Source organism: Hippichthys cyanospilos, chromosome 1 (genome assembly GCF_059441005.1).
Source record: "Hippichthys cyanospilos isolate Australia breed blue-spotted pipefish chromosome 1, RoL_Hcya_1.0, whole genome shotgun sequence".
Classification (NCBI taxonomy): Eukaryota; Metazoa; Chordata; class Actinopteri; order Syngnathiformes; family Syngnathidae; genus Hippichthys; species Hippichthys cyanospilos.
This window is the reverse complement of record NC_142369.1, coordinates 25734208-25761985: the sequence shown is the minus strand read 5'-3', so window position 1 is coordinate 25761985 and position 27778 is coordinate 25734208. Positions and strand designations below refer to the sequence as shown.

The 27778-nt window shown below is 40.9% G+C and overlaps 1 protein-coding gene across 2 annotated transcripts; it reads left to right on the top strand.

The window, feature by feature from the left end:
* The first annotated feature begins 1004 nt into the window (after positions 1–1004).
* LOC148429873 (dynein axonemal heavy chain 10-like) lies at positions 1005–27681 on the top strand. Of its 2 annotated transcripts, none has more exons than XM_088416920.1 (77): positions 1005–1230; positions 1318–1403; positions 1509–1611; positions 1688–1803; positions 1911–2121; positions 2577–2965; positions 3088–3278; positions 3356–3554; positions 3642–3836; positions 3921–4091; positions 5240–5416; positions 5528–5686; positions 5800–5933; positions 6010–6161; positions 6259–6423; positions 6496–6703; positions 6780–6936; positions 7037–7513; positions 7603–7761; positions 7867–7983; positions 8094–8196; positions 8288–8466; positions 8561–8772; positions 9032–9188; positions 9273–9506; positions 9595–9717; positions 9789–10022; positions 10135–10358; positions 10436–10705; positions 10809–10992; positions 11062–11196; positions 11276–11428; positions 11523–11711; positions 11846–11992; positions 12440–12631; positions 12771–12889; positions 12975–13133; positions 13254–13389; positions 14069–14191; positions 14271–14402; positions 14524–14740; positions 14886–15005; positions 15118–15263; positions 15339–15491; positions 15591–15851; positions 15920–16092; positions 16189–16282; positions 16472–16639; positions 16724–16912; positions 17519–17690; positions 17795–17998; positions 18318–18398; positions 19882–20079; positions 20158–20319; positions 20433–20607; positions 20742–20923; positions 21031–21167; positions 21263–21480; positions 21571–21792; positions 21882–22029; positions 22145–22424; positions 22508–22737; positions 22810–23083; positions 23152–23256; positions 23341–23495; positions 23576–23730; positions 23856–24036; positions 24661–24861; positions 24992–25201; positions 25282–25377; positions 25455–25626; positions 25720–25851; positions 26064–26275; positions 26355–26522; positions 26603–26783; positions 26853–26998; positions 27090–27681. In XM_088416920.1, the coding sequence occupies exons 1-77, from the start codon at positions 1005–1007 to the stop codon at positions 27234–27236; spliced, it is 13662 nt and encodes a 4553-aa protein (XP_088273046.1). In that variant the 3' UTR covers positions 27237–27681. The 2 variants fall into 2 exon arrangements, with proteins under 2 accessions (XP_088273046.1, XP_088273036.1); XM_088416910.1 differs by having other exon boundaries at positions 5764–5933.
* The last annotated feature ends 97 nt before the right edge of the window (positions 27682–27778 follow it).

Genomic DNA, 27778 nt, shown 5'->3' with positions numbered 1-27778 from the left:
AATTTATTGGGCTGATGCTTTCATAGACAACCCAGGCAATTGTTTTGAGGTCCGACCTGAAGAGGGCGCCAAATGATGTCGTACTTTGGCCCATATCTATTTTGCTGGCACCATTGTGATGTAAAAGTATCGAGAATCACTAACTTTGAGCCAATCACTTTTGCCTGCCTGTGGCTATGAACTTCCGGGGAAAATTTCATATTTGTCCACAGTAACCTCTGGAAACAGCAGCCGACATTTTGTGATGACGCCTCACAATTCTTGAGTCTTGAGTCCATCATTTGGAGGCGTATGGGGAGGAGGGTTCTACATTTGATGGTGCTTCTTAGATGTGGTACCTTGCGGGTCGGACAAGTAACACCCTGGCATCAAGTACAGGGCATCATGAATTTTGCAGGATATTATGAAACTCCAGCCAATACAATGAACGGCAATCTAAAGCAAAATATTTTATACTTCCTATTGTCAGAAAACATTTTGATGCATATAGTTTCTCTAAAATGCGAGAAATGAAATATTGGACTAAATCCTGAGAAGACCACAAAAATCGCTCATTTTTGTCAGTTCCAATTTTTGTGATGAAAAAAGTGCGGACAATTTCCTGAGACAATCCCAGCTGACGTCAGGTGAGAGGCGCGGTCTGCAGTTGGCGATTTGATGAGAAAGCGAGAGAGAGAAAAATGTGTATTTTGCTAAAGGTTTTGTTATTTGTAATTTAACGTGGATTTCGTTCAATCTCATTAGCTTGTTTGCCTTCGACCATGGTCAGAGAGTATTTAATGCACAGCAGTTAGGTTTTTTTTTATCAATTTTTTTTTGTTTGTTAAGTGTAACAAACAAAATCCTTGCTCAAGTAACCAATTGAGTTTTATCTGGACGACCACAGCGCCCTTGCCCCCAAGCAGGAAGTCCCGCTCTCCGTTTGTTGGTTGCTGGGACGACGCGTTTAAGGCACCCCACTCCAAACTTGCCAATTTTCAAGAAGAAAGAAACAGTTTGCAACAATGGCCCACGACGATATGCGCGTAGAATGGATACGACAGCGAGTTCGCGCTTGTTTTAATTTAACTGATAACAAATGTTTCGACGAACTTCTGAACAGGAGGGATGGAAAAGAGGAGGAGGAACTTATTCGATTTTTAAATGTTGTTTCTGAAGAAAACACTGCTCCGTGCCTTCTGTTTATGAAAACTATCCGAGAGGAGGAGATTGAAGTTAAAATCCCACAAGGTGAGTATTTTATTTATATCATTCATTATTATAATTATTTCGTTTTCTATTCAGTGTCTATGAACTAAATTGCGCACTTAACACCAGAGAAGAGCAACTCCAGTGACCCATTGGACCAAGAAGAGGAATCGGAGATTCATCGAGGAAACAAGACTTCTGAGCACCTCAATCATGTAAAAGTAAGAGGGGAGCGCTTTGCGAACCCTCAGTATTTACTAATGATATATATTAAAAAAAAAAAAAACCCAAATAATTCAACGATTGTTTTTTTTTTTCAGACGATTCAGCCAGTCTATCACACTGAGCTTCATATGGCAATAAATCAAGTTCCAGAAAGGTTTTCCAAATCTCGAGTTTTATATTTCCTCAAAACCACAAAGAGTAAGAGCATGCAGTGTCAAAATCATTACAATTCTGTAAGAAAAACCAATGAATTGTTACCTGTGTTTTTCTTAAGAGGCCATCGTCGAACCATTTGACATAATTGAAGCCAATAATCTGATGCCCACGTTCTTCGAGATCGGTTTGCATAATGGACACAACCTGCAAACTCTGCGGAAAAAACTTGTACATGTAAGTGAGCCCGAAGTCACATCCGTCATCAACAGGATGACAGGAACCTATAACAAACCTATCAAGAGATTTTACATCTTAGGTTGTGGTCTTTATGTATTTTTTAGCTGTATATACCATTAATGACTGCCTCTCAACTGAAGAAAACTAAAGCTGCTTGTCAGGCGGAAGCAGGTTCTCCTAGTGAAGAATTCAGTGGTGGTAAGGAGACGCCAACCAAGCCAAGTGACCAAGCACCCATTCGTAATGAGTTACTCAACAGTACGCACAAGTTTTTGGCCCTAGTCAACTTGACTATTCAACAGCTTCAAGCGCAAGGTTTGTTTCTCACTTGCAGTATTCCAACTAAATAACTAAATATATAATGGTAAATTATTACAGTAAAAAACTTTTACCATGCTAAATAAAAATAAAGCTGTAAATAAAATCAAAACAACACACTTGACACACTTTATGAACTTTACACAGCCAGCCAATCGGAACTGGCAAAAGTACACTGATTGACTGTTGAGTCCAGTTAGATTTTTTTATTACGCTCACCCGCATTTTTTATTTTTTTTTGTCTATCTCACATTCCATGATGATGGACTACAAATTAACGCTACAAATTATTTTGTATTGTGTTGTGCCAATACCCCATATGACCAACCATGTTTAACAACCCCACCTGACCAACACAGGGTTATTCACGTTAACCTTGGGCAATTTATTCAGACACCTCTGTGAAATGTGTTTTTTTTTTTTTTATTTTTAAAATGACATTTTTATTGCAGATGACATTGCACTGAGCATCCCAGAGGTCGATCTGAAGCCAGACATCAGTAACCTTTTGACCAATTCGGCACTAGTGGAGAAGTTGGAACAGTGCGTGCTGAACTGGCAGACTCAGCTGACTGTTGTTATTGAGGAGCAAGAAAAAAAGAAGCCACAGACACCTGATCCGATGGCAGAAATTGTATTTTGGCAGGAACGCCTCTCCACCCTGAGTGCTCTGAGAATGAAGTTAAATCAACCGGTGGTAAAAAAGATTCTCCTGATACTGACCAAAGCAAAAGCAGCTGTTATTCCCACGATGGAGTCTACGGTAACTAAACTTGTTAAGTACTGCTTGGAGGCGGATGAAAATGTACGCTTTCTCCAAACACTGGAAAGGCATTTTAAGGTGAGCTGTATGTTTTATCCAAATTTTGTCTTAATATTAAAAGACAGTCAAAACTTAACTGACAGGAGAAATAGCTGAACTGTTTCTCCAGCCTCAACAAAGTTGTTTTGTTTTTCTTGTAGAACCTGGCCGCGGGAGCAAACTTTAGCGTGATTCTGGAGACCATCCCATCTCTAATGAACAGCCTTCAAATCGTGTGGCTAATGTCTTGCCACTATAACAAAAATGAACGCATGGTTCCCTTGATGGAACGTATCGTCTGGCAACTGTCGGAGCGCGTAGCTCAAGTCATTGATATTCATGCACTGTTTAAGTATGTGGTGTTTAGTTGTCCATTATTTAACCATTGTTTTTTCTTTCTCATGATAGTCTGTTGTGTCTATTGGACAGAGATGAAAGAAAGGTGGCAAAATCCCAAGTGAAAGATGCTAAGCAGGTTCTCGAACTGTGGAAGTCCTCCTACTTTGAAGTGCGTGCTGAAATTGAACAAGGGGGCACTGGTAAACGCTGGGACTTTGATACGAGGAGGCTTTTTGAGAAAACTGATTACATGGCTTCCATCTGCCAGGACTTGTACAATGTTTTGCAGGTCAGTGCTCAACCATCGTCAAACGTTGTTTGAGGTCTGAACAAGTGTCAACGACTCAACATTTGTCATTTCTCCTGGTTAATGCAGAATTTGGAGGAGTATTACAACATCTTCAGCCCAGAGTTAAAAAGTGTGACTTTGGACCCGAAACGTTTTGATGAGATGCTGGCCAAAGTAGACAACCTAATCTTGCCTTTTGCGGGAGTCACTTTTGATCCTTTCAACATCTGCAAGATGAGCAGCTGGAAAATTATCATGCAAAACTTCAACAGTAGTGTTTATGTAAGTTTTGAATCCAAAGGCATTCTCAACCTAGACTTGTTAGCGTTGAATACCGCTTTTGTTCTGTACATTGTGTTTTAACAGGCCATTGAGAGGGAAGTCATTGCCTTCATTGACAGGTCTTTCAAGTGTCAGCACTCCTCGACTGCTGCCTTTGAAATGCTTTTGCAATACAAAGACATTGTGTCAAGACCAGCCATCAAGAAACATTTGAGGAAAAAGACTAATGAGCTACTGGCCCAATATTGCAAAGAGGTTTGTTGAAAGCCACTGTCATTGCATGACTTGAGAAAGGACTCCTGAAACATTATAAGCAGGGAAATCATTCGACTTTTTCAGTATATTCTAAGGATCCATTCGTTCACCTGTCTGAGCGTCCGCCCATCCGCATATCTAGCCATCCGTCCATCCATTGTCTTACACTTATCCGTCCATCTGTAGTCTGTAATCCCAGTCTGCGCTGTCCCCAATCACTTTTTCCAGCTCTTCTAGGGGGATCCGAAGGTTTTCCTAGACTAGGCGGGAATATTTTTTTTTCAATGTGGCTTGAACAGCTCAACAGGCAGGTACCCAGGACACATCCTAATCATATGCCCCAGCCACCTCATTTGGCTTCTGTTAATGTATATGATCGCTGTTTTGACCAAGCCCCACCTACGCTTTAAAAAATAGTCGAGTTAATAATTATCCATTAAAGTGACAGTGTGTAAGATTTTGACCGTTTTTCATTACGGACAGCAGGAGGTGCTGCTTTTACCATTGCCCATACCTAAAAGAAACATGGCTGCCTCCCGAGAAGTGCCACGCCCCTTGTAATGTAATTTGGTAACTAGACCTATGATTATATTGAAAACATACTGTTGGTATTTAAGAATGCATTCATTTGCAAGTTTTTGAAATTTAGAATCATTTAATTGATTCCTTTTTTCTGAAAAACCATCTACACACTGTCCCTTTAAGAAGTCGGAAAATGACCAATCAAACATTTGAACACTGAGACCGCAGGACCAAGTGTAGAAATTGAACATCTTGGTTGTACGTTGAAACAGACGGATCGCTTACACTGGTCATACAGGAACTGAACAGTCCGAATTAAAGGGTCCAATCACCATACTCACAGAGCACCCTCCACAGGATTCCCCAAGGAACATGACTGAATGCCTTCTCTAAGTCTGCAAAGCACATGAAGACTTATTTGATTAACTTCCACGCACCTTCCAGAACCCTGCTCAGGGTGTAGAGCCGATCAACTATTGCACAGCAAGAACGATAATCGCACTCCTGCTGAATCTGAGATTGTACTTTATGACTGACCCTCTTCTGCAGCACCCCCATGTACCCTACTAGAGAACCTGAAAAGTGTGATCTCTGCATTAACTAATTGTCACATATATTTTCTGTAGGTGGACAGTATTAATGAGATCTTTGAAGAAAATAAGAACAAACCGAAAATAAATAAGAATGAGCCCCCTGTGGCAGGTAGCATCAGATGGACACACACCCTTTTTCAACACGCAAAAGAAGGAATGCTTCCTCTCTTGACGATGCCAGAATTGTTGGAGTATGAAATAGGCAAATTGGTAAGATATTCTACTTTTGCACAGCTGTCTTGTCTTGACACATTTTCATTTGTTTACACAGAACTTAAGAATTCTTCTAAACTCTCGTGACTCTTGGGATACTTTTCTTAGGCAAAAAACAAATACTTGGAAATGGCAAAGAAAATGAATGAATATACTGTTAAGAAGTGTAAGTCATGGGTATCTGATACTGAACGCGACTTGCCCTTGTTACTGAAGACACCCATCTTGGCCATCATTGAAAATGAAAGCCAAGTCCAGAATGAGCTGGTATGTATCATGCCTTCATCACCCCACAATGTCGAGAAAATCCTCACTAATTTCAGTGTCCCTAATTTCTCACAAAGGTCATCTCAGACAAGTTTGAGATCAGTTTACAAAAGGACAGGCGTTACCGTGCAAATTTTCCGACAGAGATCATGACAATAATTTCAGAGACCAAAAATATGATTTCGATGTCCTTCTCAATGCCGGAGATTGCTCAAAACGTGACGCTGCAGGAGCTCAACTTCAGAAGGTAGCGACCCACACAATGACAAGAAATCAAAACCAAAACACTCTTTCATACTTCCACATTTTACATTGGAATTTAGGTACAGCGAGGATCTGCAGAAGCTTGTCAGCCGCTACAACTCTACAGTAGATAGTCTGAGTGAGGCGAAGATCGCAATGTTGTCTCAAATCATCAAAAGTGTTGAAACACTGTTGTTAACCGGATGCAAAAGACTGAACTGGAATTCCTTGGGTATGGTGCAAAAAATGTTCTTTTGAGTTCCAGTTCTGAGGAACAAAATCCATCTTGGTGGTGTGAGAGTGATACGTATCTGTATGTTTAAATTTAGCAATTTCAGATTTCATCAACGAGGCCAACCAGGAGCTGTCAAAGTTTGAGTCAGTTGTCAGTCAAATAGAGAACAATGAGATGGATATTCAAGCTAAGTTGCAATCTATAATGAGGGCAAACCTACTGAAATGCCCTGTCCCAGATAAGAAGCATCTTTTACCAAGTACATTGAACACAGATATTCAAATTTACAATAAACGTCTTATCACCAAATAACATGTTCTTTTATTTCCAGGTGTCAGGGAGTTTTGTGAATGTATTGATAGGGAGCAAGTCAAGACACTGCATTTGTTAAAAAGCAAATACACTGACATTGGACCTATCATCACCAAGGTAGAACATTTGATCATGGAAACAAACACTGGCAAGTCAAAGTGTATGTCAAAGTACTATGCATTCTGGGAACATAAGGTGCACAATTCTCTCATAAAGATGGTGCTAAGGTAAGCTGTTGCAATGATTGATCATTGCATGAGGGCCGCCTTTCCAACAAGCGTTTGTGTTAATGGCCACATTCAGGAACCTCAAGGCTTTCAATGCGGTGCTGATGGGGAGTGACCCTCTTTTCCATATTGATGCCATCCTTTCCGCCCCCAAGATTTTGTTACAGCCTAAAATAAACGAGATCCACCAGTTACTGATGCAGTGCATCAGAGATTGTGTCGAGAGCGCCAAAGTAGGAAATGACTGTATCCCGTGAGCCGTCGCAGTTTGAAGTCTGGTTGTTGGGTATCGGTGTTCGAAATCGCTGTCCACCTCCATGTTTTGTGTTCCAGGAATTTGTGCGTTGGATGAATGGAACCTGCATTGAGTGCCCACCGCAACATGTAGATGGTGGTGACTTGGTGACGTTTAGCTTCTATGAAGAAGTGTGTCATCATCCTCAAATTAATGAAAGTGCCATTGCCGTTTCCCATAACATTCAGCAGTTGCTGCAGTCTGTAGAACAGCACCTTAATCACTGGAAACAGTACCAGGCTCTATGGGAAAGAGACAAAACCACAGTCAGTGAAAAGTTTGCTGCTAAGAACCCATCGTGCGCTATGTATGATGAGAGGCTGCAGTTCTATGCTCAGATACGACAAAAGGTGCTTCTGGAGCCTTTGTTTCACAATGTGCACATTATCCAATTAAACCTGGAGCCACTTTGCCGGACTGTGCAAGAGATGGCAGAGTCTTGGATCAGCTCATTGGGGAGTTTGCTCAACATATCAGCTAAAGAGGACCTCTTCAAGTTAAAAGATGAGCTCATGGTAACATGTATATATTCGCCTGGAAATGTGACTTGCATATTTGTGGTTTTTTTACCTTCTTCAACCTTTTGAAATAATGTGTTCCACAGCAACTTTCTGAGAAGTTGAAACAAAATCCTGACACCTTTGACAATTTGAAGAATGTCCTTGGGACCATCTCCCACATTAGAGACATGACGCTTAATGTGGAGTTGAGCATCACAGACATCCAGGAAAGATACAGAACACTGGCTATGTATAAAATTGAGGTACTGTCATTTTGCTTTTAATTTTCCCTATTTATTTTATTTGAGGAGGATAACACATTTGGTGGATGATTCACAGAACTGTCGAAATGTGTTTTTGATGTGTAGGTTGAAAAATCTGAACTGGAACTTAAAGAAAATATGAACCAGATTTGGAAGAAACTGTTTGCGGAATCCAGACAAGTAGATCTGAGTCTCACAGATGTAAAGATGTCATTCAAAGAGGTTAGAACATTTGTACACATCACATCACATTAAATGAGAAAAATAAGGTAATAACAGTAGACATGTACTGCTACAGTTCTATCTTTCTCACTCACTTGTTTTACACAAAGACTACCAAGAAAATGGCCGAAGACTTTCAAGAGGAGTTGTCCATCTTTTTTGAAAGTTTTAACATGCATGGTCCTGGAGCTGTTGGAAATGATTTAGACAAAGGTATTTAGTTGTTTTTTTTGTAACTACAACAATAGTTATAATGAGTAATAATCAAGAGCAGCGCATTGATCCATCACATTTTTACTTGTAGGACTATCAATAATGGAATCATATGAAGCAGAGCTTGCGAAAATGGTGGAAGGAAGGCAGGAGCTAGCTAATGCTGAGAAGCTGTTGGACCTTCCTGTCCTTGCATATCCAGAAATTGTCAGCATTCAAAAAGACATGAATGGCTACAGGAAGATTTATGATATCTACCGTGATCTAAAGGTCAGGTTGAAATGTCTGTATTTTAAAATGACAGTAAAACAGAACAACTCTTTCTGCACACATCACATATCTGGATCCTGCTATTGTTTCTCAGATTGCAAAGACCAAGTGGTCTCAGACTTTGTGGGTGGACTTAGATATCAACTTGCTTCAGGGAGGTATTGAATGCTTTGTTCAAGTTTTACGGAAGTTGCCCAGAGATCTGCGAGCCCTGCCTGTGGCCTGCTTTGTCGAGGGCAGAATGAAGGAATTCAGGGATTCTCTTCCCCTTCTGCTGGACCTAAAGAATGAAGCTCTCAGAGAAAGGTCTGTGTTCTCCGTTGATCAAAAACAGTTTTTTTCACCTTCATTGGGTTGAAAACCCACACGGGTTTGCCATTTGGACAAACACGGTCTAGAACGAGTCGAGTTGGTCTTATCTGCTGGGCTTGTGCATACAGTGGTCAGGGATTTGTGCTGAACAATTTACAGTTGAATATAAACATAAAACCTGTTGTAAATGTACAAACTCGAAAGAGTACAGTATGCATGAAATCACAAACTTAACCAAGTTTGTACTTGTTAGACACTGGAAAGAACTGATGAAAAGAACTGGCACAAGCTTTGAGATGAACACAAGCAGTTTCACTCTGGAGAGCATGTTTGCCATGGATCTTCATAAATATGCCGATGTCATCGATGAGATTGTCACTTCAGCTGTAAAAGAGCTTGGTATTGAAAAGGTAAGCCCTTCTCTTTATAGACGATTATGAATTCGAGGCGGATGTTGAAACAAGTATGTAAGCAAGCATGTATGTGTGTCTAAGGGTGTGAAGGAGGTGGTGGAAACCTGGGAAAACATGAAATTCACTGTACAACCCTACAGTAAAGGCACCCAGCAACAGTGTTCCGTGTTGGGTGCGGTGGATGAGATCCTGTCGAATGTGGACAATGATGCCATGAATTTGCAGAGCATGGCAGGGAGCCGCTTTGTTGGGCCTTTTTTGAGCACCATAGAAAAATGGGAGAAAAACCTGTCTCTTATCAGTGAGACCATTGAGGTCAGTCAATGTGGGTCAACCCCCCGACCCCCACCTCTGTCAACAGTTCGACTATTATATAATCAAGGAAAAAACAATCTTTGCACAGGTTTGGTTGCTGGTACAACGGAAATGGATGTACTTGGAGAGCATATTCATTGGCGGTGATATTTCCTCACAGTTACCGGAGGAAGCTAAGAAATTTGACATTATTGACAAAAAGTTTAAAGATGTGAGTCTGTTCTTCAAACATTAACAATCCATAACTGAACTTAAAATGATGTAATATTATTCACTGTGTAGATAATGAGTGAAACACAGAGCGACCCAAACATAAAGCGCTGTTGCCTGCTCCCCAACCGGCTAACAGACCTGCAGACCCTCAGTTTGAGCCTAGAGAGGTGCCAGAAGAGTCTCAACGATTATCTAGATTCGAAACGGGATGCATTCCCACGCTTCTTCTTCATCTCCGATGATGAACTGCTTAGCATTTTAGGGAGTAGTCACCATGAATGTGTGCAGGAACATATGATAAAGGTAAGAGTCTGAAGGAATTTCAAATCATGAATGAACCTGCCTGGTTGTACTTTGTCAAGGTTTGTGAAATAAGACATGAAAAATGCTTCGCATTTCATACTTGTTCCATAAGATGTATGACAACATCGCATCTCTCCGTTTTGATGCGGAGAGCAGTGGGGAGACATCAGCGGGAGCTATGGTGTCTGCAGAGGGTGAAGAGATGGAGTTTCAAAAGCCTGTCTATGTCAAAGGAAGGGTAGAGGAATGGATGACAGGAGTCTTACATGAGATGAGGAGAACTAATCGGCTCATCACTAAGGAGGCAATCTTTCGCTACTGTGAAGACAGAGGGAGGTGTGTGTCGATTGTAAGCGCGTGTGTGTCTGTTTGCGCGTACAACCTTTCCCACCACGAGTCCTCTTGTCGTTCAGGGTGGACTGGATGTCGCTCTTCCAAGGCATGGTAGTGCTGGCTGCAAATCAAGTGTGGTGGACATGGGAGGTGGAGGATGTTTTTAAAAACTTGAATAAAGGAGATCAACATGCTCTAAAGAACTATGCGAAAAAAATGCACCAGCAGATTGATGATTTAGTGTCACGTATAACGCAGCCTATGAAAAAAAATGACAGGCGGAAGATCAACACTGTCCTTATCATAGATGTCCATGCAAGAGATATCGTCGACAACTTTCTCTTGAACAGGTACAGCTCTTAAAGTTTAGCGCTCTGCTACTGTCAAACATGTTTGGCTCCATCACCCACAAATGTGTGAAGGCGAACTTCACTCGTGTTATTTTCTCTTCAGTATTACAGATGCTCGAGAGTTTGAGTGGGAAAGCCAGTTGAGATTCTACTGGGTGCAAGAAGAAGACCATCTTGTTGTTCGTCAATGCAGTGCATCTTTTTATTATGGCTACGAATACATGGGCTTGAATGGTCGATTGGTTATAACTCCTCTGACAGACCGCATCTACCTCACACTCACCCAGGTTTGAGAACATTTGCTACACTTTAAACAAGCAAACATGTGTTGATATGTGTATGTATTTATGATGAAGGCCCTCTCCATGTTCCTGGGTGGTGCTCCTGCTGGACCAGCTGGCACTGGAAAGACAGAGTCCACCAAAGATCTAGCCAAAGCTTTGGGCTTGCTCTGTGTGGTTACCAACTGCGGTGAAGGCATGGACTACAAGGCAAGACACTTACATGCGAAATAAGTGGCGACTGATGAGTCTCGTTTCATGGAGATAAATCATCATTTTCCTATTGTAGGCTGTCGGGAAGATCCTGTCTGGCCTGGCCCAATGTGGAGCCTGGGGCTGCTTTGATGAATTCAACCGTATTGAAGCCGCAGTCCTTTCAGTTATCTCCGCCCAAATCCAAACCATACGCAATGCTCTCATTCTGCACCTGAAAATATTTAACGTAAGTCTGCATTTTTATACATGATTATTTTTATTTCATTTGATTGTTCCCTATTACTTGTACTAACTCCATTTTTTGATATTTTGGAAAACAGTTTGAAGGTCATGAGATTACCCTAGACAGCAGAATTGGAATCTTCATCACCATGAACCCAGGTTATGCAGGGCGCACAGAGCTACCTGAATCGGTCAAAGCCCTCTTCAGGCCTGTGGTAGTGATTGTGCCCGATTTACAACAAATTTGTGAGATCATGCTCTTTTCAGAGGGATTCCTTATGGCCAAGGTGAGTATTTTACCCAGATTCTTAAACTCCAAAATATTTTTTAACAAGACCACACATTTCAATTGAGAAGCATTTGATTACACATTTTCTCTCAAAAAACTCTAATACATATTTTCCACCCTTCATTTATTCAGGACCTTGCCAAGAAGATGACTGTGCTCTATAAATTGGCTCGAGAACAGCTGTCCAAGCAGTCTCATTATGACTTTGGCCTGAGAGCTTTGAAATCTGTCTTAGTGATGGCAGGGGAACTGAAGAGAGGCTCACCAGACATAACTGAGGTAAAATCATCATTTGATAATTGTCAGACATCAAATATGAACTCATTCACTGTCATCCTCGTTAGACCAATCATTTTTTCACTCATTGAGCTGACTACGGCAGTCGATGAGTTAATTTATTCACTACCAGTGCAATAAAAAAATAAATCTTTGACGTCTATACATAAACTAACTATTTCTGATGAACATCTTCAATGGCAGCCTCATCAGTAGAGTGAGTATATGTACACTGGAGAGACAGTAAAATGTATAAATCATTTAATGCAGCAGAGATCACATGACATTTTGCCTAATTAATAAGCAAACAGTTACAAAATTTTATTAGTGGATGACGTAAAATAATCTCTCCTTTTCTCATTTCATCAGTTGTTTTTAATGCAGTGATAACTTTGAGTTCAAACAAGCAAAACTAATTTAATACAGTAAAGACTGAACTGTTTCTTTCAGGATGTGGTTTTGATGCGAGCCTTGAGGGACATGAATCTACCAAAGTTTGTATATAAAGATGTGCCTCTGTTCCTTGGACTGATCTCAGACCTGTTTCCTGGTCTGGAATGTCCTCGCGTTTGCTATCCTGACTTCACCGATGCTGTAGAAGAGGTCCTTCGAGAGAACAATTACATCTCGCTACCAAGCCAGGTGTGTCATTTTTCATGACGTCTTATTATTCAGGGTTTCTTGTGTGCAGCTGAAACATGGCTTGACTTTCAGCAACAACTAATATATTTTAGTTAAATCTTCTACAACACCATACTCACTATTGTGTCTGTGCTTTCAGGTGGATAAAGTAGTGCAAATGTACGAAACAATGATGGTACGACACACAACTATGATAGTGGGCCCAACGGGTGGAGGGAAATCAGTTGTAATCACCACTTTATGTCAGGCTCAAACAAAGTTAGTGTTAATTCATATTTACTACTTTTTAACTCAGTAAAATTGCTGCATATATACATTACGGTCTTCAATCCCTCGCCGCCAGATTGGGATTACATACCAAATTGTACCCGGTGAATCCCAAGGCTGTGAGTGTCATTGAACTGTATGGTGTCCTGGATGCTGACACTCGAGACTGGACTGATGGAGTCTTATCTAACATCTTCCGTGACATCAATAAACCCACTGACAAAAAAGAGAGGAGGTAAAAAACAAGAAGAAGAACATATTATTGAGATATAAAATAATACATCACTTTTCAAAGTAAATAATATGTCAAAGTAAATCATGTTAATTTGTACACAATGGACTTATAAACTCACAGATATATCCTGTTTGATGGGGATGTGGATGCTCTTTGGGTCGAAAACATGAATTCGGTAATGGACGACAACAAGCTCCTTACTTTGGCTAATGGGGAACGGATTCGTTTACAAGGTCATTGTGCTCTGCTCTTTGAGGTCAGTATGTATTTACGTCAATCGCAATATGTGTATATTAATAACTAGAGATTGACTGATGTGCTTTTTCAGGGCCACTACTGAAACCGATTATCGGTAGTAAAGGAGGCCGATATTTAAAGCCAATATTAATTTCAAAGATTATTTATTGTAGCAGAAGGGAAACTGTTTCAATAATACAAACCCCAACACTTACCTTCATTGCAAATTAGCAGCTGGGTGGGTGTTAGCTTACATGCTGCTCAGGTCCTCCACTGTTTACTAGCGTAGGATAGCCTAGCAGGCTAGTAGGGATTCACGACAAGGCAATGCGTCTTTATTTACAGTATATAGCCCATTTAATATGTGTGTTGTGTGTGTGTGTGTGTGTGTGGGGGGGGGGGGGTACTGCCATTTATGGCTTTCATTACTGATTGGCTCTGACTATTGTGCAGCTAACCAATCAGATGCTACTATGGGCTGAAGGAACAGTAGAAAGGGGTTAGGGTTATACAATGTATGGTCACAGAGGCATAATGACAGAATTTATCAGCCATAAGTTTAAAATGGCTCTTCTCCAATTAAAAAAGTTTGATGCGGATATGCACCAATATGTTGACTATCAGTCCCGATGATCAACCCGGCAGATAATTGGTCTAATCCTACTAATAGCATATATTGTTTGTATTTATGATGGCAGGTTGGAGATCTGCAGTATGCTTCGCCAGCTACTGTCTCCCGCTGTGGAATGGTTTTTGTGGACCCCCAAAATTTACGATACACTCCATACTGGCAGAAGTGGTTGTCAATTAAAACCAGCAAAGTACAATATTCTCGCTATGTTACAGTACTCAGACACTATCTACAATTTTAACTTTTCCATTATGTGTGTAATTTTACAGGAACAAGAAGTGCTGAACAAACTTTTTGAAAAATACGTGCACAGATTGATCGACATGATTGTGGAAGGAATTGTCGATGGGAAACAAGCGGGGAAACTGAAGACTGTTGTTCCTCAAACTGAAGTGAATATGGTAAGATGGGACCCGACGGTCTTTGAACGTATGCAAGAATGTGTTGAAAATGGAAATTAGAATCTCTCTGATCCAAGAGAGACCTGATGGTGCTTCAGATTTATGTTGATGTTATGTTCAGGTATCCCAGCTCTGCATGACTCTTGATGCCCTACTTGAAACTGAAAATCAAAGTGCTTCGGTGCTGGAGTGTTACTTCCTGGAAGCTCTGTACTGTTCTCTCGGTGCCACATTGTTGGACAACGGAAAGGACAAATTTGATGATTTAATCAAACGACTTTGTGGCTTAACAATTGTAAGTGATGACAAAACATTGGCTGGACCCGATGAGATCCCAGGTAAGAGATGCTTTTTTTCTTCTTTTTTTTTTGCAATTGATATGAACTTTGTTCAAACAACAATATAAAATCAACAGCTTGTTTCTGTATGGATTTAAATCCGTTATCTGTTGATGTTTGGTATTTGCTTGTATGAATTATTCAGGGTACCTGCCTACTCTCTTTGACTTCCATTTTGATGGAACGCAGCAGAAGTGGGTTCCCTGGCGTCATCTGGTCACCAAATACATTCATAATAATGAAATGAAATTTGCTGATATTCTGGGTAAGAACATTATGTAAAGTGTAATTTACTGGTTCTGCTGGATTTTAACCAAGATTTATATTAACTGATCTTTCTTCCCGCTAATATTTCAAATATTTGGCCTTTGCCTCAGTCCCAACTGTGGACACCACAAAAACGAGCTGGATCTTGGAACAGATGGTAAAGATAAAGAGGTCCGTTCTTTTGGTGGGGGACCCCGGAACATCTAAAACAGCCACTGTTCATAATTTTCTGAAAAATCAAAATGGAGAAAGAAGTGTGAGTTCACCAGCCAGGCATTGCAAGATTTATGACTCCTCTAATTTATTTAATGTCGTTGATATTTCCCAACAGATTACTTTGACTATCAACCTTTCGTCAAGAACAACATCAATGGACCTCCAGAAAAACCTAGAGACCAATATTGAGAAAAGGACCAAAGATATATATGGTCCTCCAATGGGCAAACGATTACTGGTTTTTATAGATGACATGAATATGCCGAAGGTATCAACCGCACACATTTTATTTACTTGACTACATATCTGCTAGACTAATTTGAATCAAAAGATTGTATTATTTGGCTTCCTTTCTATTCCTCTGCAGGTGGATAGTTATGGCACTCAACAGCCAATCGCACTTCTGAAGCTCTTATTGGACAGAGGTGGCATTTATGATCGAGGGAAGGATCTCACCTATAAAATCCTCAAAGACCTTAGCTTCATCGCCGCCATGGGGAAGGCAGGAGGTGGGAGGAACGAGGTGGATCCCCGCTTCATTTCACTCTTCAGTGTCTTTGGTGTCCCTTTCCCTACTTTGGAGTCCCTCAAGCTGATTTATTCCTCCATTATCAAAGGCCACACCAAAGTAAGTATCGCTGGTCACAAAGCATTTCACTCTATGCACCCTATAATTCATTTGATTGAATATTTTAGCACTTTGAGGATGCGGTACAAAAGGTGTGCGATAGTATCACATTCTGCACTCTGGAACTGTACAACAGCCTTGTTAAAGGCCTGCCTCCAACTCCAGCAAAGTTTCACTACATCTTTAACCTGCGAGACCTATCGAGGATCTACAATGGCCTGACCCTCACTCAGCCTGATAGGTCTGATTCTCTCAATTCATTCTTATGACATGCGGCATTGTGATGATTTGTGTGCGTGCACTTACCATTTGCTTTCATTTAATTGAACAAAAACAGATTTTCGACCGTATCTGCGTTTGTACGGGTTTGGAGAAACGAGTGTCTAAGGGTTTTCCATGACAGACTCATTGATGAAAAAGACAAAGACCTGGTATGTACTCAGTTTTTGTAATAATTCATAAAAAATACATTATATGCAGTATTTATGTGTAAACAATGTATACAGTATAGTAAAGCTATACTGTCTTTCAACTGCCAACTGAGCTTCAATTCACTAAATCATATTACTTTCAAGATTTAATTCCACATTTAAATATGTTTTTCTTTTTTTTACCAACAGGTTCAGGGCTTTATAAAGAACTTAGTTGAGCTGCGTTTCAAGGCAAACCAGGGGGATGTTATGAGAGACCCGATTCTTTTTGGGGACTACAGAGTAGCCCTGAGTAAGACTGAGCCAAGGGTATATGAGGACTTGCTGGATTATGAAGCTTGTAAAGCGCTATTTCAGGTATCATGGTGTAATTATCAATTAAGTGTTCATTTTGGTTGGAAATTGAACAGAAGTAAAAAAGACCAGTGTTGTGTTCTGCAGGAGATTCTTGAGGAATACAATGAAAGGATATCCAGTATGAGTCTAGTGCTCTTCAATGATGCCCTCGAACATCTGACCCGCGTGCACCGTATTGTCCGCATCGATCGTGGTCATGCGCTGCTTGTGGGTGTGGGAGGTTCAGGCAAGCAATCCATCACCAAGCTTGCTGCCTTTGCTGCTGATTGTGAGGTTGGGACACACAAAACAATTGCAAGTTTATTGAAAAAAAAATAATAATATAAAAGTCTCAAACGGCTGCCAGAATAAGCAATCTGTTTAGCTCTACAAACCCCAATTTAATTGACATTGGGAAATGTGTTAAACTAATAACAATAGTTGATTTGCAAATCTTTTTCAACCTAAAGTTTTATTCATTTGCTTACACCACAAACACGATATGCAATTGAATTTGATGCAACACATTCCCCCAAAATACTGTGACAGGGGCAGCAAAAGAAGGAGAAATTTGAGAAATGCTTACAAACATTGTGCAAATGAACATATTTATTGGAAACAAGTGAGTGTCACGATTGTATGTAAACGCATACCCAAGGGTTTAGTTTTTCACAAGCATGGAAGCAACTGTGCGAGCAGAGTCTCGTGACAGTTTGTGTTCCTTAGTTACAATTGCATGAAATAATGTATTCTTTTGGTTGAAAAGGATTTACAAATCATTGCATTCTATTTTTAATGTACATTTTTCACAGTAACACAACTTTGTAATTGAGCTTTGTGTTTGAAATGACATCTTAAAGTTTTAATAGAAGACTTTCTTCGTCATGAACGATTCCCCAGGTTTTTGAGATAACACTCAGCCGAGGATACTGCGAGTCAAGCTTTCACGAAGATTTGAAAACATTGTATTTGAAGCTTGGCATTGAAAATAAGACCATTGTATTTCTTTTTACCGACGCCCATGTTGCCGAAGAAGGTATTTTAGAGCTCATAAACAACATGCTGACATCAGGTTGGACTAACTCTTTACAGTAATCTATGTCCTAGTTCATACTAAATTTAGTTTCCCAATGTAAGAATTCACCTGTTGTCCTGTATTCATGCTGGCTTCTGTAGGTATCGTTCCCGCGCTGTTTCCTGATGACGAGAAAGAGTCCATTCTCAACCAGTTGCGTGAAGAGGTCCTCAAAATGGGATTGGGTTCTTCGAAAGACAGCTTGTGGCAGTATTTTATCAATAAATGTGCCAGCAACCTACACATTGTTTTAGGTATGTCTCCAGTGGGAGATACCCTGAGAACACGGTGCAGGAACTTCCCAGGTAAAACTGTTTTTGAGTCTGAATCGGAGTTTGTTTTTAACCCATTCAATATTACTGATTGCTGCAGATGTCAAAAATGTATTTTTAATGAGTTTAATTATTCTCCAGGTCACTATATGTCGCTGGTATATGTCATCAAATAAAATATGCATGTAATCAATAACTAACCTAATCTGCCATTTCGGGAAAGAACATTTTAACTCATTAACTGCCATTGACAGCTACAGACATCAAAGAGCGGTTTTTACTAGACTGAATTATTTAGTATCGCTTATAATTAATTACATTATGTTTCATCTTGTTTTTTGTTTTTTTTCAGGCCTAATGAACAACACTGTGATAGACTGGTTCTTACCATGGCCTCCACAGGCATTGAGTGCTGTCGCTGAGTTTTTTCTAGGTTTGTAGTGCATTTAGTGCATTTACCTAGATGATTTGCTCCTTGCTTTAGGAATCTGTTTGTCTCAAAAATCATAAAATGCTCAAACTGTGCGAAAGACTCAATACCATCCTAGTAACCTTGATATTCAATTTGATCACATTCCAAGTGTTGACTTTGGTTGCAGACATAATCTGTATCTAGCATGAATCATTAGGTTTTGCTCTTTGTTGTTGATTGCCCTTATGAATCAATATTATTTTCAGGAAAACTATCAAATATGATATTATTTTCTGTACAAACATTTTTTTTCAGTTAAAACCCCCATGGTTTTTCCTGAGAATTACTTACTCTATCACAAAACGATAACCCTGTCAAATTACATTAACACAGAAAACCCACCTTGACACCCACCTTAACACCTTTCTCGTCCAGTGAAATTGTACGTTATTACTTTCTGCGTGTCTCTTTTGAGGTTGAGAAAATTACCTCCTCATGCTGCTGTTTGGGGGCCGACTGCCATCTACACTCATAAGTTTTCCTTTGGTGGCCACACCAGGACTTTTTCCCTCTTAGTTGGCAATGTTATGTTTTGGGAAATGAGAAACGAGATTGGGGCCTTCCATGAGGTGCCTGCAAGGGTCAGAAATAAGGTCACAATTCTTCTTTGAAACAACACCAGAGAACCGGCGAATGCTTTGCTTCGAAACGCCGTACATACTAATGTATGTATGGTTTAGGCTCCAAACCAATACTTTAGGTACTAATTTACTAAAAGTACCGTAATACATTTTTTTAGGTACTGGAGTACTGAACGAATCAATTACTGTACTTTAGCACTTAATTACCTAAAGGAATCAATTAGTTTGGTTCTTGGTTGCCTAAAGTAATTGATTATCTTCGTACTTAAATACCGATATTACGGAGTATGGACCTAAACTAATGAATAGCTTTAGTGACTTAAGTACTAAAGTAATATATTACTTTAGTGCTTATTTCATTAAGTCCCAGCCAATTTTAGTCAAACACGTAAAAAAAAAAAAAAAAATACTCATAATAAGCACCTCGGATTATACCAGAGAGGCTCTGTAGGATTGCCTGGACTCCTAAAAAGTAAAAATATGTCTTATTAGTTATTTTTGCCACTTGCAGGCACCCTATAGAAGACCACAATCTCGTTTGTCACTTCCTAAAACATAACGTTGCCAACTATTTGCTCTGCAACCATCCATAATTTCGGGAAATCTATACGATTTACATCAGATAGGAGAAATTCATATTTCATTTCAATTCTACGGTGTATGCATAATAAATTGGAAAACAATGATTATCTGAGAAGATTACGTTGCATAAATTCGAATAATTAATCAGAATTCTTCATCACAAAAAACAAACACTTTCAGACAATGCTGCCTATTTTCCCCACCACTGGTTTCATGAATTGTGTGTGTGCGTGATTATAATATTGCAACTGTGATTCTTGTTTCTTGACTTATTTTTACAGGTGAAAATGAAATGATTCCAAGAGAACATGCTCAAGCTGTTATAGAGCATGTCTGCTTGGTCCATAAATCGGTTGGCAACTACAGCACGCTGTTCCAGCAAAAACTTCGACGTTCTAACTATGTCACTCCAAAGAACTACTTGGACTTCATTAACACATATTCTAGCCTTCTGCGCGAAAAGGACCAGTATATTCTGGGTAAGTGCATGAAAAGTATTGTGATCATTTCATTTCATAGTGAAAAGCTGCAAGGAGACGAGAATTTATGGTTTCCAGCGCAATGCGAGCACCTAGAAGGGGGGTTGGATAAACTGAAGGAAGCCAGTGTGCAACTGGATGAGCTCAACATCAAACTGGCAGAACAGAGGGACGTGCTTGCTGAGAAGTCCGCAGCCTGTGAGACCATGCTGGTCGAGATTGCCTCGAACACCACTGTGGGTCAGTGAAAATTCGCAACACTTCATTTGAATTGTCATAGTTTAAAAACTAGCATACTAGCTGTACTGTGGGGTTTTTAAACACCGGTGTTAAATGAAAGCGTTCCCTTTTAGCCGAGGAGAAAAAGACACTGGCAGAAGACAAAGCCAAAGAGATTGAAGAGCAAAACAAAGTGATTGCTGTCGAAAAGTTAGAAGCCGAAACGTCCCTGGCTGAAGCTCTGCCGGCGTTAGAAGCAGCTCGCGTTGCCTTACAAGACCTTGATAAATCTGATGTCACTGAGATCAGGTAAATTCTCTTTTTATGACAGTCAGAATTAATTGTTGTCCAAAAAAACAACCTATTGATCTAAATTCTAAACTATAGCTGAATGGCACGCCTATCCAACTATCTGCCTTTTTGTCTGTTCCCTCTCCATTTAGATCATTTGCAAAGCCACCCAAGCAAGTACAAGTGGTGTGTGAGTGTGTCCTCGTGTTGTGTAAAAAAAAGGAAATCAGCTGGCAAGCCGCCAGGGCGATGATGTCAGATCAAGGATTTCTCCGTTCACTGTTGGAAATGGACTGTGATGCTATTAGTGCAAATCAGGTCAAGACTGTCAAAGGTACGTCAACTTCCTGATGAATTAGGGTCCAATAATACATCAAATTGATCTTGCGTGTGAAGTATGCTGTCCGTTAAAGTGTAAACCTTGAGTGCTCCGTTTCATAGGCTTCCTGAAGAACCTTGGGACCAGCCTTGAGGAAATGCAAGCGATCAGCAAAGCGGGCTCAGGAATGTTCAAATTTGTAGAGGCTGTTGTTGGTTACTGTGAAGTTGCCAGAGAGATAAAGCCCAAAAGAGACAAAGTAATGTAAAATCAGTGACAAGAGTTATGTTTGATTATGTTTACGTTTAGTCATGTCAGAATGAACAGTAAAGGGACATCACTCATAATTTGCAGGTGGCGCGTCTCGAAAAAAACTTCTTTCAGAGTAAGAGGGAGCTGGAGCTCATTCAAAGTGAACTCGGTAATATCCAGACAGAGCTGATGGTTCTCAGAGATAAATATCAAAATGCGATTGGGGAGAAACAGAAACTTCAAGAGGAGGCTGAGCTTATGGAGAGAAGACTGGTAGCTGCTGACAAACTTATCTCGGGCTTGAGCTCTGAGAACGTGAGGTGCGATACCCATGAAAACTCTTTAACAGCCCTTCGTAAGAGAGGATGCCTTTTTTTTAATTATTCCTTTCTTGTGTCTTCTATTTTCAGGTGGACACATGATTTAGAGGAGCTGAGACAGCGACGTGTGCGTCTCCTCGGAGATAGCCTACTCTCCGCTGCCTTCCTCAGCTACGAGGGAGCCTTCAGCTGGGACTTCAGGAATGAGATGGTGTATGAAACATGGGTTGCTGACGTAATTGAGAGAAATATTCCCTTGAGCCAGCCTTTTAAAGTTGATAACTTACTAACAGATGAAGTAGAAATCAGCAGGTGAGAAGGCATTAACGTGGTTGGAATGAACTAGCTATTCATTTCTTAATTTTGACTGAACATCCCAATGACCACATGGGAACTTGCAGATGGGGGTCAGAGGGTTTGCCCCCAGACGAACTGTCAGTCCAGAATGGAATCCTCACAACAAGAGGCAGCCGTTTCCCCATGTGTATCGACCCTCAACAGCAAGCCCTCAACTGGATTAAGAAAAAGGAGGCAAGCAACAACCTCAAGGTACAGAAAGTGCTGTACTGGTTCATGCGCTGCATTGTTGCGGTTCACACATTTCAGAATAGCTTTTTTTACACTGAATAAAAGAAAGCCAAAAATGTGACACTTTTGCCCACAGGTCTCATCCTTCAATGATCCAGACTTCCTAAAACATCTTGAGATGGCCATCAAATATGGGTTCCCCTTCCTTTTCCAAGATGTAGACGAGTATATTGATCCTGTGATTGACAATGTCCTGGAGAAGAATTTGAAAGGAGCAGAAGGCAGGCAGGTTGTCATGCTTGGTGACAAAGAGGTGGACTATGATCCCAACTTCAGACTTTACCTCAACACTAAACTGGGAAACCCAAAGTTTTCTCCCTCTGTGTTTGGAAAAGCCATGGTCATCAATTACACCGGTAAGACTCTCTGGTTTCACAACCACACTTTTCGTGCATTCTATCCTCAGCTCAAGTTGTTTTATCCATCACGTTGCATAAAGTGACCCTGAAGGGCCTGGAGGACCAGTTGCTCAGTGTTATAATGGGCTTTGAGAAGAAGGAGCTGGAAGAGCAGCGCGAGTTTTTGATCCAAGAGACGAGCGACAATAAGAAGCTGCTGAAGAACCTTGGAGACACTTTGCTAAGGGAGCTGGCCACCTCCACGGGCAACATGTTGGACAACACCGAGCTGGTCTACACCTTGGAGGAAACCAAGTCCAAATCCAGTGAGGTCAGTTTGCCAAACACGAGGAAAACACTTTGTTGGGCATCCTATTTGACTGTGTGTTCATGCGACCGTCAGGTATTTGAAAAACTCAAGTTGGCGGTGACAACATCCAAGGATATTGACGTTCTCCGAAACGGGTATCGTCCCGCAGCCAAACGTGGAGCTATTTTATTCTTCGCGCTGACAGAAATGGCTCTAGTAAACAGCATGTACCAGTACTCTCTCGCCTCTTATCTGGAAGTGTTTGACTTTTCCCTGCGCAAGTCTCCACCAAATGCAGCTCTTCCAAAAAGACTGGAAAACATCAGGGACAGTCTGACGTATAATGTATATAATTATGGCTGCACGGGTAAGGCACTTTGGTTTACTGTCTTTTTCTCTCACCGCATAATCTGGCATGCTCGTTTTTGTTCGCAGGTCTGTTTGAGAAACACAAGCTTCTCTTCTCGTTCAACATGACCATCAAGATTGAGCAGGCAGAAGACCGAGTACCCCAGGAGGAACTGGAGTTTTTCATCAAAGGTGACACACAGTCCTGCGCTGAGGTTACAGTACATTGCAGTGAGCATTAGCGCTAACGGCAAACCGTCTTTGTCTTTCGCAAAGGAAATCTGTCCCTGGAAAAGAGCTCACGCAAAAAAACTTGCAACTGGCTGCCCGATTCTTGCTGGGAAGATTTAGTGAAACTATCTGAGCTTTTTCCCGGGCAGTTTGACTCTTTGCCGGATGATGTTTGTAGACATTCAGCAGAGTGGCAATCAGTAAGCGGCGGCTCTTTGATTATAACGTACCTAACCCTTTACCTTATGGACCGACCGAGTGAGCTTTTGCTTCTCCGCAGTGGTTTGACTTAGATGCACCAGAACAGGCTCAACTGCCAATGAGATATGATGACAAGCTGACAGACTTTCAGAAGTTACTCCTACTGCGCTGTTTCCGTGTTGACAGAGTCTACAGAGCCATCACCGACTATGTCACTATTACCATGGGCGAGAGGTCCTTTCTGTTTCATTTATTCAATGCATTCAAGACTATTATATTTAGGATAAATGTTTAAATCAGGTTTAGGGTTAGGGTTAACATGCTTTTTGGTCAAATATTGTTCCTCTCTTTCTTCATAGATATGTTCAACCTCCCGTGATCAGTTTTGATGTTATATATGAGCAGAGCACTCAGTTCTCCCCCATTGTTTTTATCTTGAGCCCTGGTTCTGACCCTGCCTCTGACCTCATGAAACTGGCTGACAGGACTGGCTTTGGAGGAAAGCTCAAGTTCCTTGCTATGGGTCAGGGCCAGGAAAAGGTACCGTAAATTTATTTTCTATTCTTTTTATCACTCCAAGAGGTGCTCATTGCACCATATGAGGCATGGACTGCCTATCTCACAAATGCTAGACATATTATGATATATAATGGTTGGACAATTCTTTCCAGTCCTTGAATAGGTCATATGACCAGGTGGACCCGGTGGTCACCGTATACGTCACAGCATTCAGAAAATATGTCAATACTTAGTAACAAACAAATCGAACAGATGCTAAAAGGAATCCAAAAGGCAACAGGAAATGAGGAAGGAAAGATAAGGGAAAGGCTTGAACAAAAAACATAGAAAAAATAACATTCATTCAAAGAAAATTTCATTAAAAGAAAAGAAAAAAACTGCTAACCAAACATAAAACATCAAATGACTGAGAGATCCGAATGCATTTTGGAACTAATCAAGAAACTCCATCTTCTTCAATGCTGCTCATGATTACATTCACTTTTCAGCAATAACTGAAATACTGAAGTTGTATCTTCTTTGTAGGTTTTGGACGCAGTTTAATTTTATTTATGTCAGAAATATATGTCCACTACCGTACTTGAAACTCAAACGGTAACAAAGCCTGTGAAAGATAATGCCCCCCCCCTCCCCCTCCTTCTTAAGGTTGCTTTGCGCCTCCTGGAACGAGCGGCATCGCGTGGCCAGTGGTTGATGCTACAGAACTGCCACCTGCTGGTGAAGTGGCTGAAAGATTTGGAGAAGTGCATAGAGAGGATCACCAAACCTCACCCCAGCTTTCGTCTTTGGTTGACCACCAACCCGATTGATGACTTCCCCATCGGCATCCTTCAAAAGTCTCTGAAGGTAGAATGACCAGCTCTCTTTCCTTGGAGCAATATTACTCTATTTGAGACATAAACTGGCTTAAATGTTTCTCTCTTGCTTCTTCCATGGTTTGGCGTGAGTAACGGTCGCATGTTGCCATATCCTGCAGGTTGTCACCGAGGCTCCCAATGGTCTCAAGCTCAACATGAGAGCCACCTACTCTAAAATCACGCACGAGACTATGACTGGATGCCCGCACTCCGCCTTCCGCAGCCTGGTCTATGTGCTGGCTTTCTTCCATGCCGTGGTGCAAGAGAGGCGCAAGTATGGCAAAATTGGATGGAACGTCCCCTATGATTTCAGCGAGTCCGACTTCCTGGTATGTGGTACGAACAATGACCCCTTGGGCCGGGCCGGACCTTTCTTGAGTTACCTCGGTGTTGCAACCTTGCTCGACAGGTGTGTTTGGAGATCTTGAACACCTACTTGACCAAAGCTCACAACCAAAAAGAGAGCAACATTCCCTGGGGGAGCATTAAATACCTTATAGGGGAGGTTGGTTTTTTTTTTAGATTAAAGCACATCATATCACAGTTCCACACTTTGAAATACTGCATTTGCATATTTTACAGGTGATGTATGGCGGACGAGTCATTGATAGTTTTGATCGCAGGGTACTGACTGTCTATATGGATGAGTATTTTGGCGACTTCCTCTTTTATGAGTTTGAGCAGTTCCACTTTTTCAAAAACTGTGAGGTCGACTACAAGATCCCTCCAAATGGACCCAGGGCTCTTTATATTGGTCAGTTTTGAATTTCTTCCCTTTGTTTACCTTATTGTAAGACTACAGGTCTGTAGGACTGTAGGTCACTTCTCCTTCATGACTTGGTTACAGATGAGATTGAGTCCTTGCCATTGACAAACACCCCTGAGGTAATGGGTCTACATTCAAATGCAGGGATAGGCTACTACACACAAGCTGCTAAAGACATGTTGGTGCATCTAATAGACCTGCAACCACAGACCGGTATGCTGTTGCAGTTATCCTCCATTTCTCTCAAATTATTGTATTTTGCAGTATGTAGTGTTGCATAAGGTTTCTGAAAGGGCTACCTAGGAAAAATATTAATATCTTCACAGAAAATAGTTTTTACTTAATACTGCAGCTCTTTCAAATTGGCTTATTTTTACTTCCTTTTACTCAAGAGATGTTTAAAAAACAAAATGCCTTTGCTTTAGGTGAGTCTGGCAGAAGCATCAGCAGGGATGAGTACATCACTCAGGTGGCCCAGGACATTCAGGACAAGTTGCCAGCAGTATTTGACCTGGATGTTATCCGCAAGAAATTTGGCACCGAGATTTCTCCTACATCAGTGGTGCTCCTCCAAGAATTGGAGCGCTTCAACAAGCTGGTGGTCCGCATGAAGCGCTCTCTGGCTGAACTGCAAAGGGTGAGAGGGAAGAACACATTTTGGTCTCTTATTGTGCCTTTGTAGACTTGGTATGGATTTGATTATCTGGTGTGTCCAGGCCTTGGCCGGTGAAGTGGGAATGAGCAGTGAGCTGGATGAAGTTGCCCGGGCCTTTTTTAATGGTCAGCTTCCTATTATTTGGAAGAGTTTTGCACCTGACACCCTCAAGTCTCTGGGCAACTGGATGATTCATTTCAAGAAGCGATTTGAGCTGTATAGATCATGGGTGAGGATTGATGCTCACAAAGTGATCCACTCTACATTTGTGCACATTACAAAATCACTGACAACTTTGTCCATTAAAAGGTCAATGAATCAGAGCCAAAGGTCATGTGGTTATCAGGGTTGCACATCCCTGAATCCTACCTGACGGCCCTAGTTCAAGTAGCATGTAGAAGAAATGGTTGGCCTCTGGATCTTTCCACACTTTACACTGAGGTGACACGCTACCGTGAAGAGGATGAAGTCAGTGAAAAACCTGCTCAAGGTAATGAAGCGAAACCCTTTGGATTGAGTGTCATTTGGTAAACTGTACATAGAGGCTGGTTTCTTGCAGGCTGTTTGGTGTCTGGTTTATACCTGGAGGGAGCTGACTGGGACATGGATGTCGGCTGCTTAGTAAAGAGTAAACCAAAAGATCTGGTGGTTCAGCTGCCCATTCTCAGAGTCGTCCCCATTGAGACCCAACGTCTCAGGTTACAGGTGTAGACCACACTCCATGTTCTATTGTTGTCTATTTTATGGTTAATCACCAACTGTTTTTGTCAATTTTTGTATGTGTTATGTTCCACAGAAAACATTGCGGACCCCGGTGTACACTACATCGCTACGGAGAAATGCAATGGGTGTGGGGTTGGTGTTTGAGGCTGATCTCTTCACTACGGAGCACATTTCTCACTGGGTGCTCCAGGGTGTCTGTTTATTTCTTAACACTGACTAAAAACCATCATTGTTATTGTTATTGTATTTTTTATTTTATTATTCATGATTTAACAACCATCTTGAAGGTCACCAGCCACTTGCAGGGCACAAATGAACAACCATTCACACTCACATTCAGACCTACGGACAATGCATCACTTATGATGCATGTTGGTTTTCAAGGGGGAAGATGGGAGGAAACTACCTGAAGAAGACACACACAGGCAAGGAGGGAACATCCAAACTATGCACAGGAAGGTCAGATATGAAATCACAGCTTCACAGTCAGGGGTTTATCCTAATCATCTACGCTGACAACAATATTATTTTCATCATTCATATGATCACCATTAATATTATTATGATAATGATGCTTATGATTATTTTGTTTTTATTACCAGCTAGGCACCTGTACAGACTAGAATGAGATCCATTACAATATAATACATGTAAAAAAAAAAAAAAAAAAAAAAATCTGCCCTTACAAAATAAGTTATGTCAAATAAAATATGTTAAAAAAATCGATCAGAAAATCTTTCTTTTATTTTATTTTTATTTTTG

Bases quoted from the DNA above. Each gene is read 5' to 3' on its own strand.
- LOC148429873 (XM_088416910.1), top strand. From the start codon at position 1,005: ATGGCCCACGACGATATGCGCGTAGAATGGATACGACAGCGAGTTCGC. The intron at 21,168-21,262 runs GTAATGTAAAAT...CATAATTTGCAG, and splicing joins TAAAGCCCAAAAGAGACAAA to GTGGCGCGTCTCGAAAAAAA. The intron at 24,862-24,991 runs GTAGAATGACCA...CATATCCTGCAG, and splicing joins TCCTTCAAAAGTCTCTGAAG to GTTGTCACCGAGGCTCCCAA.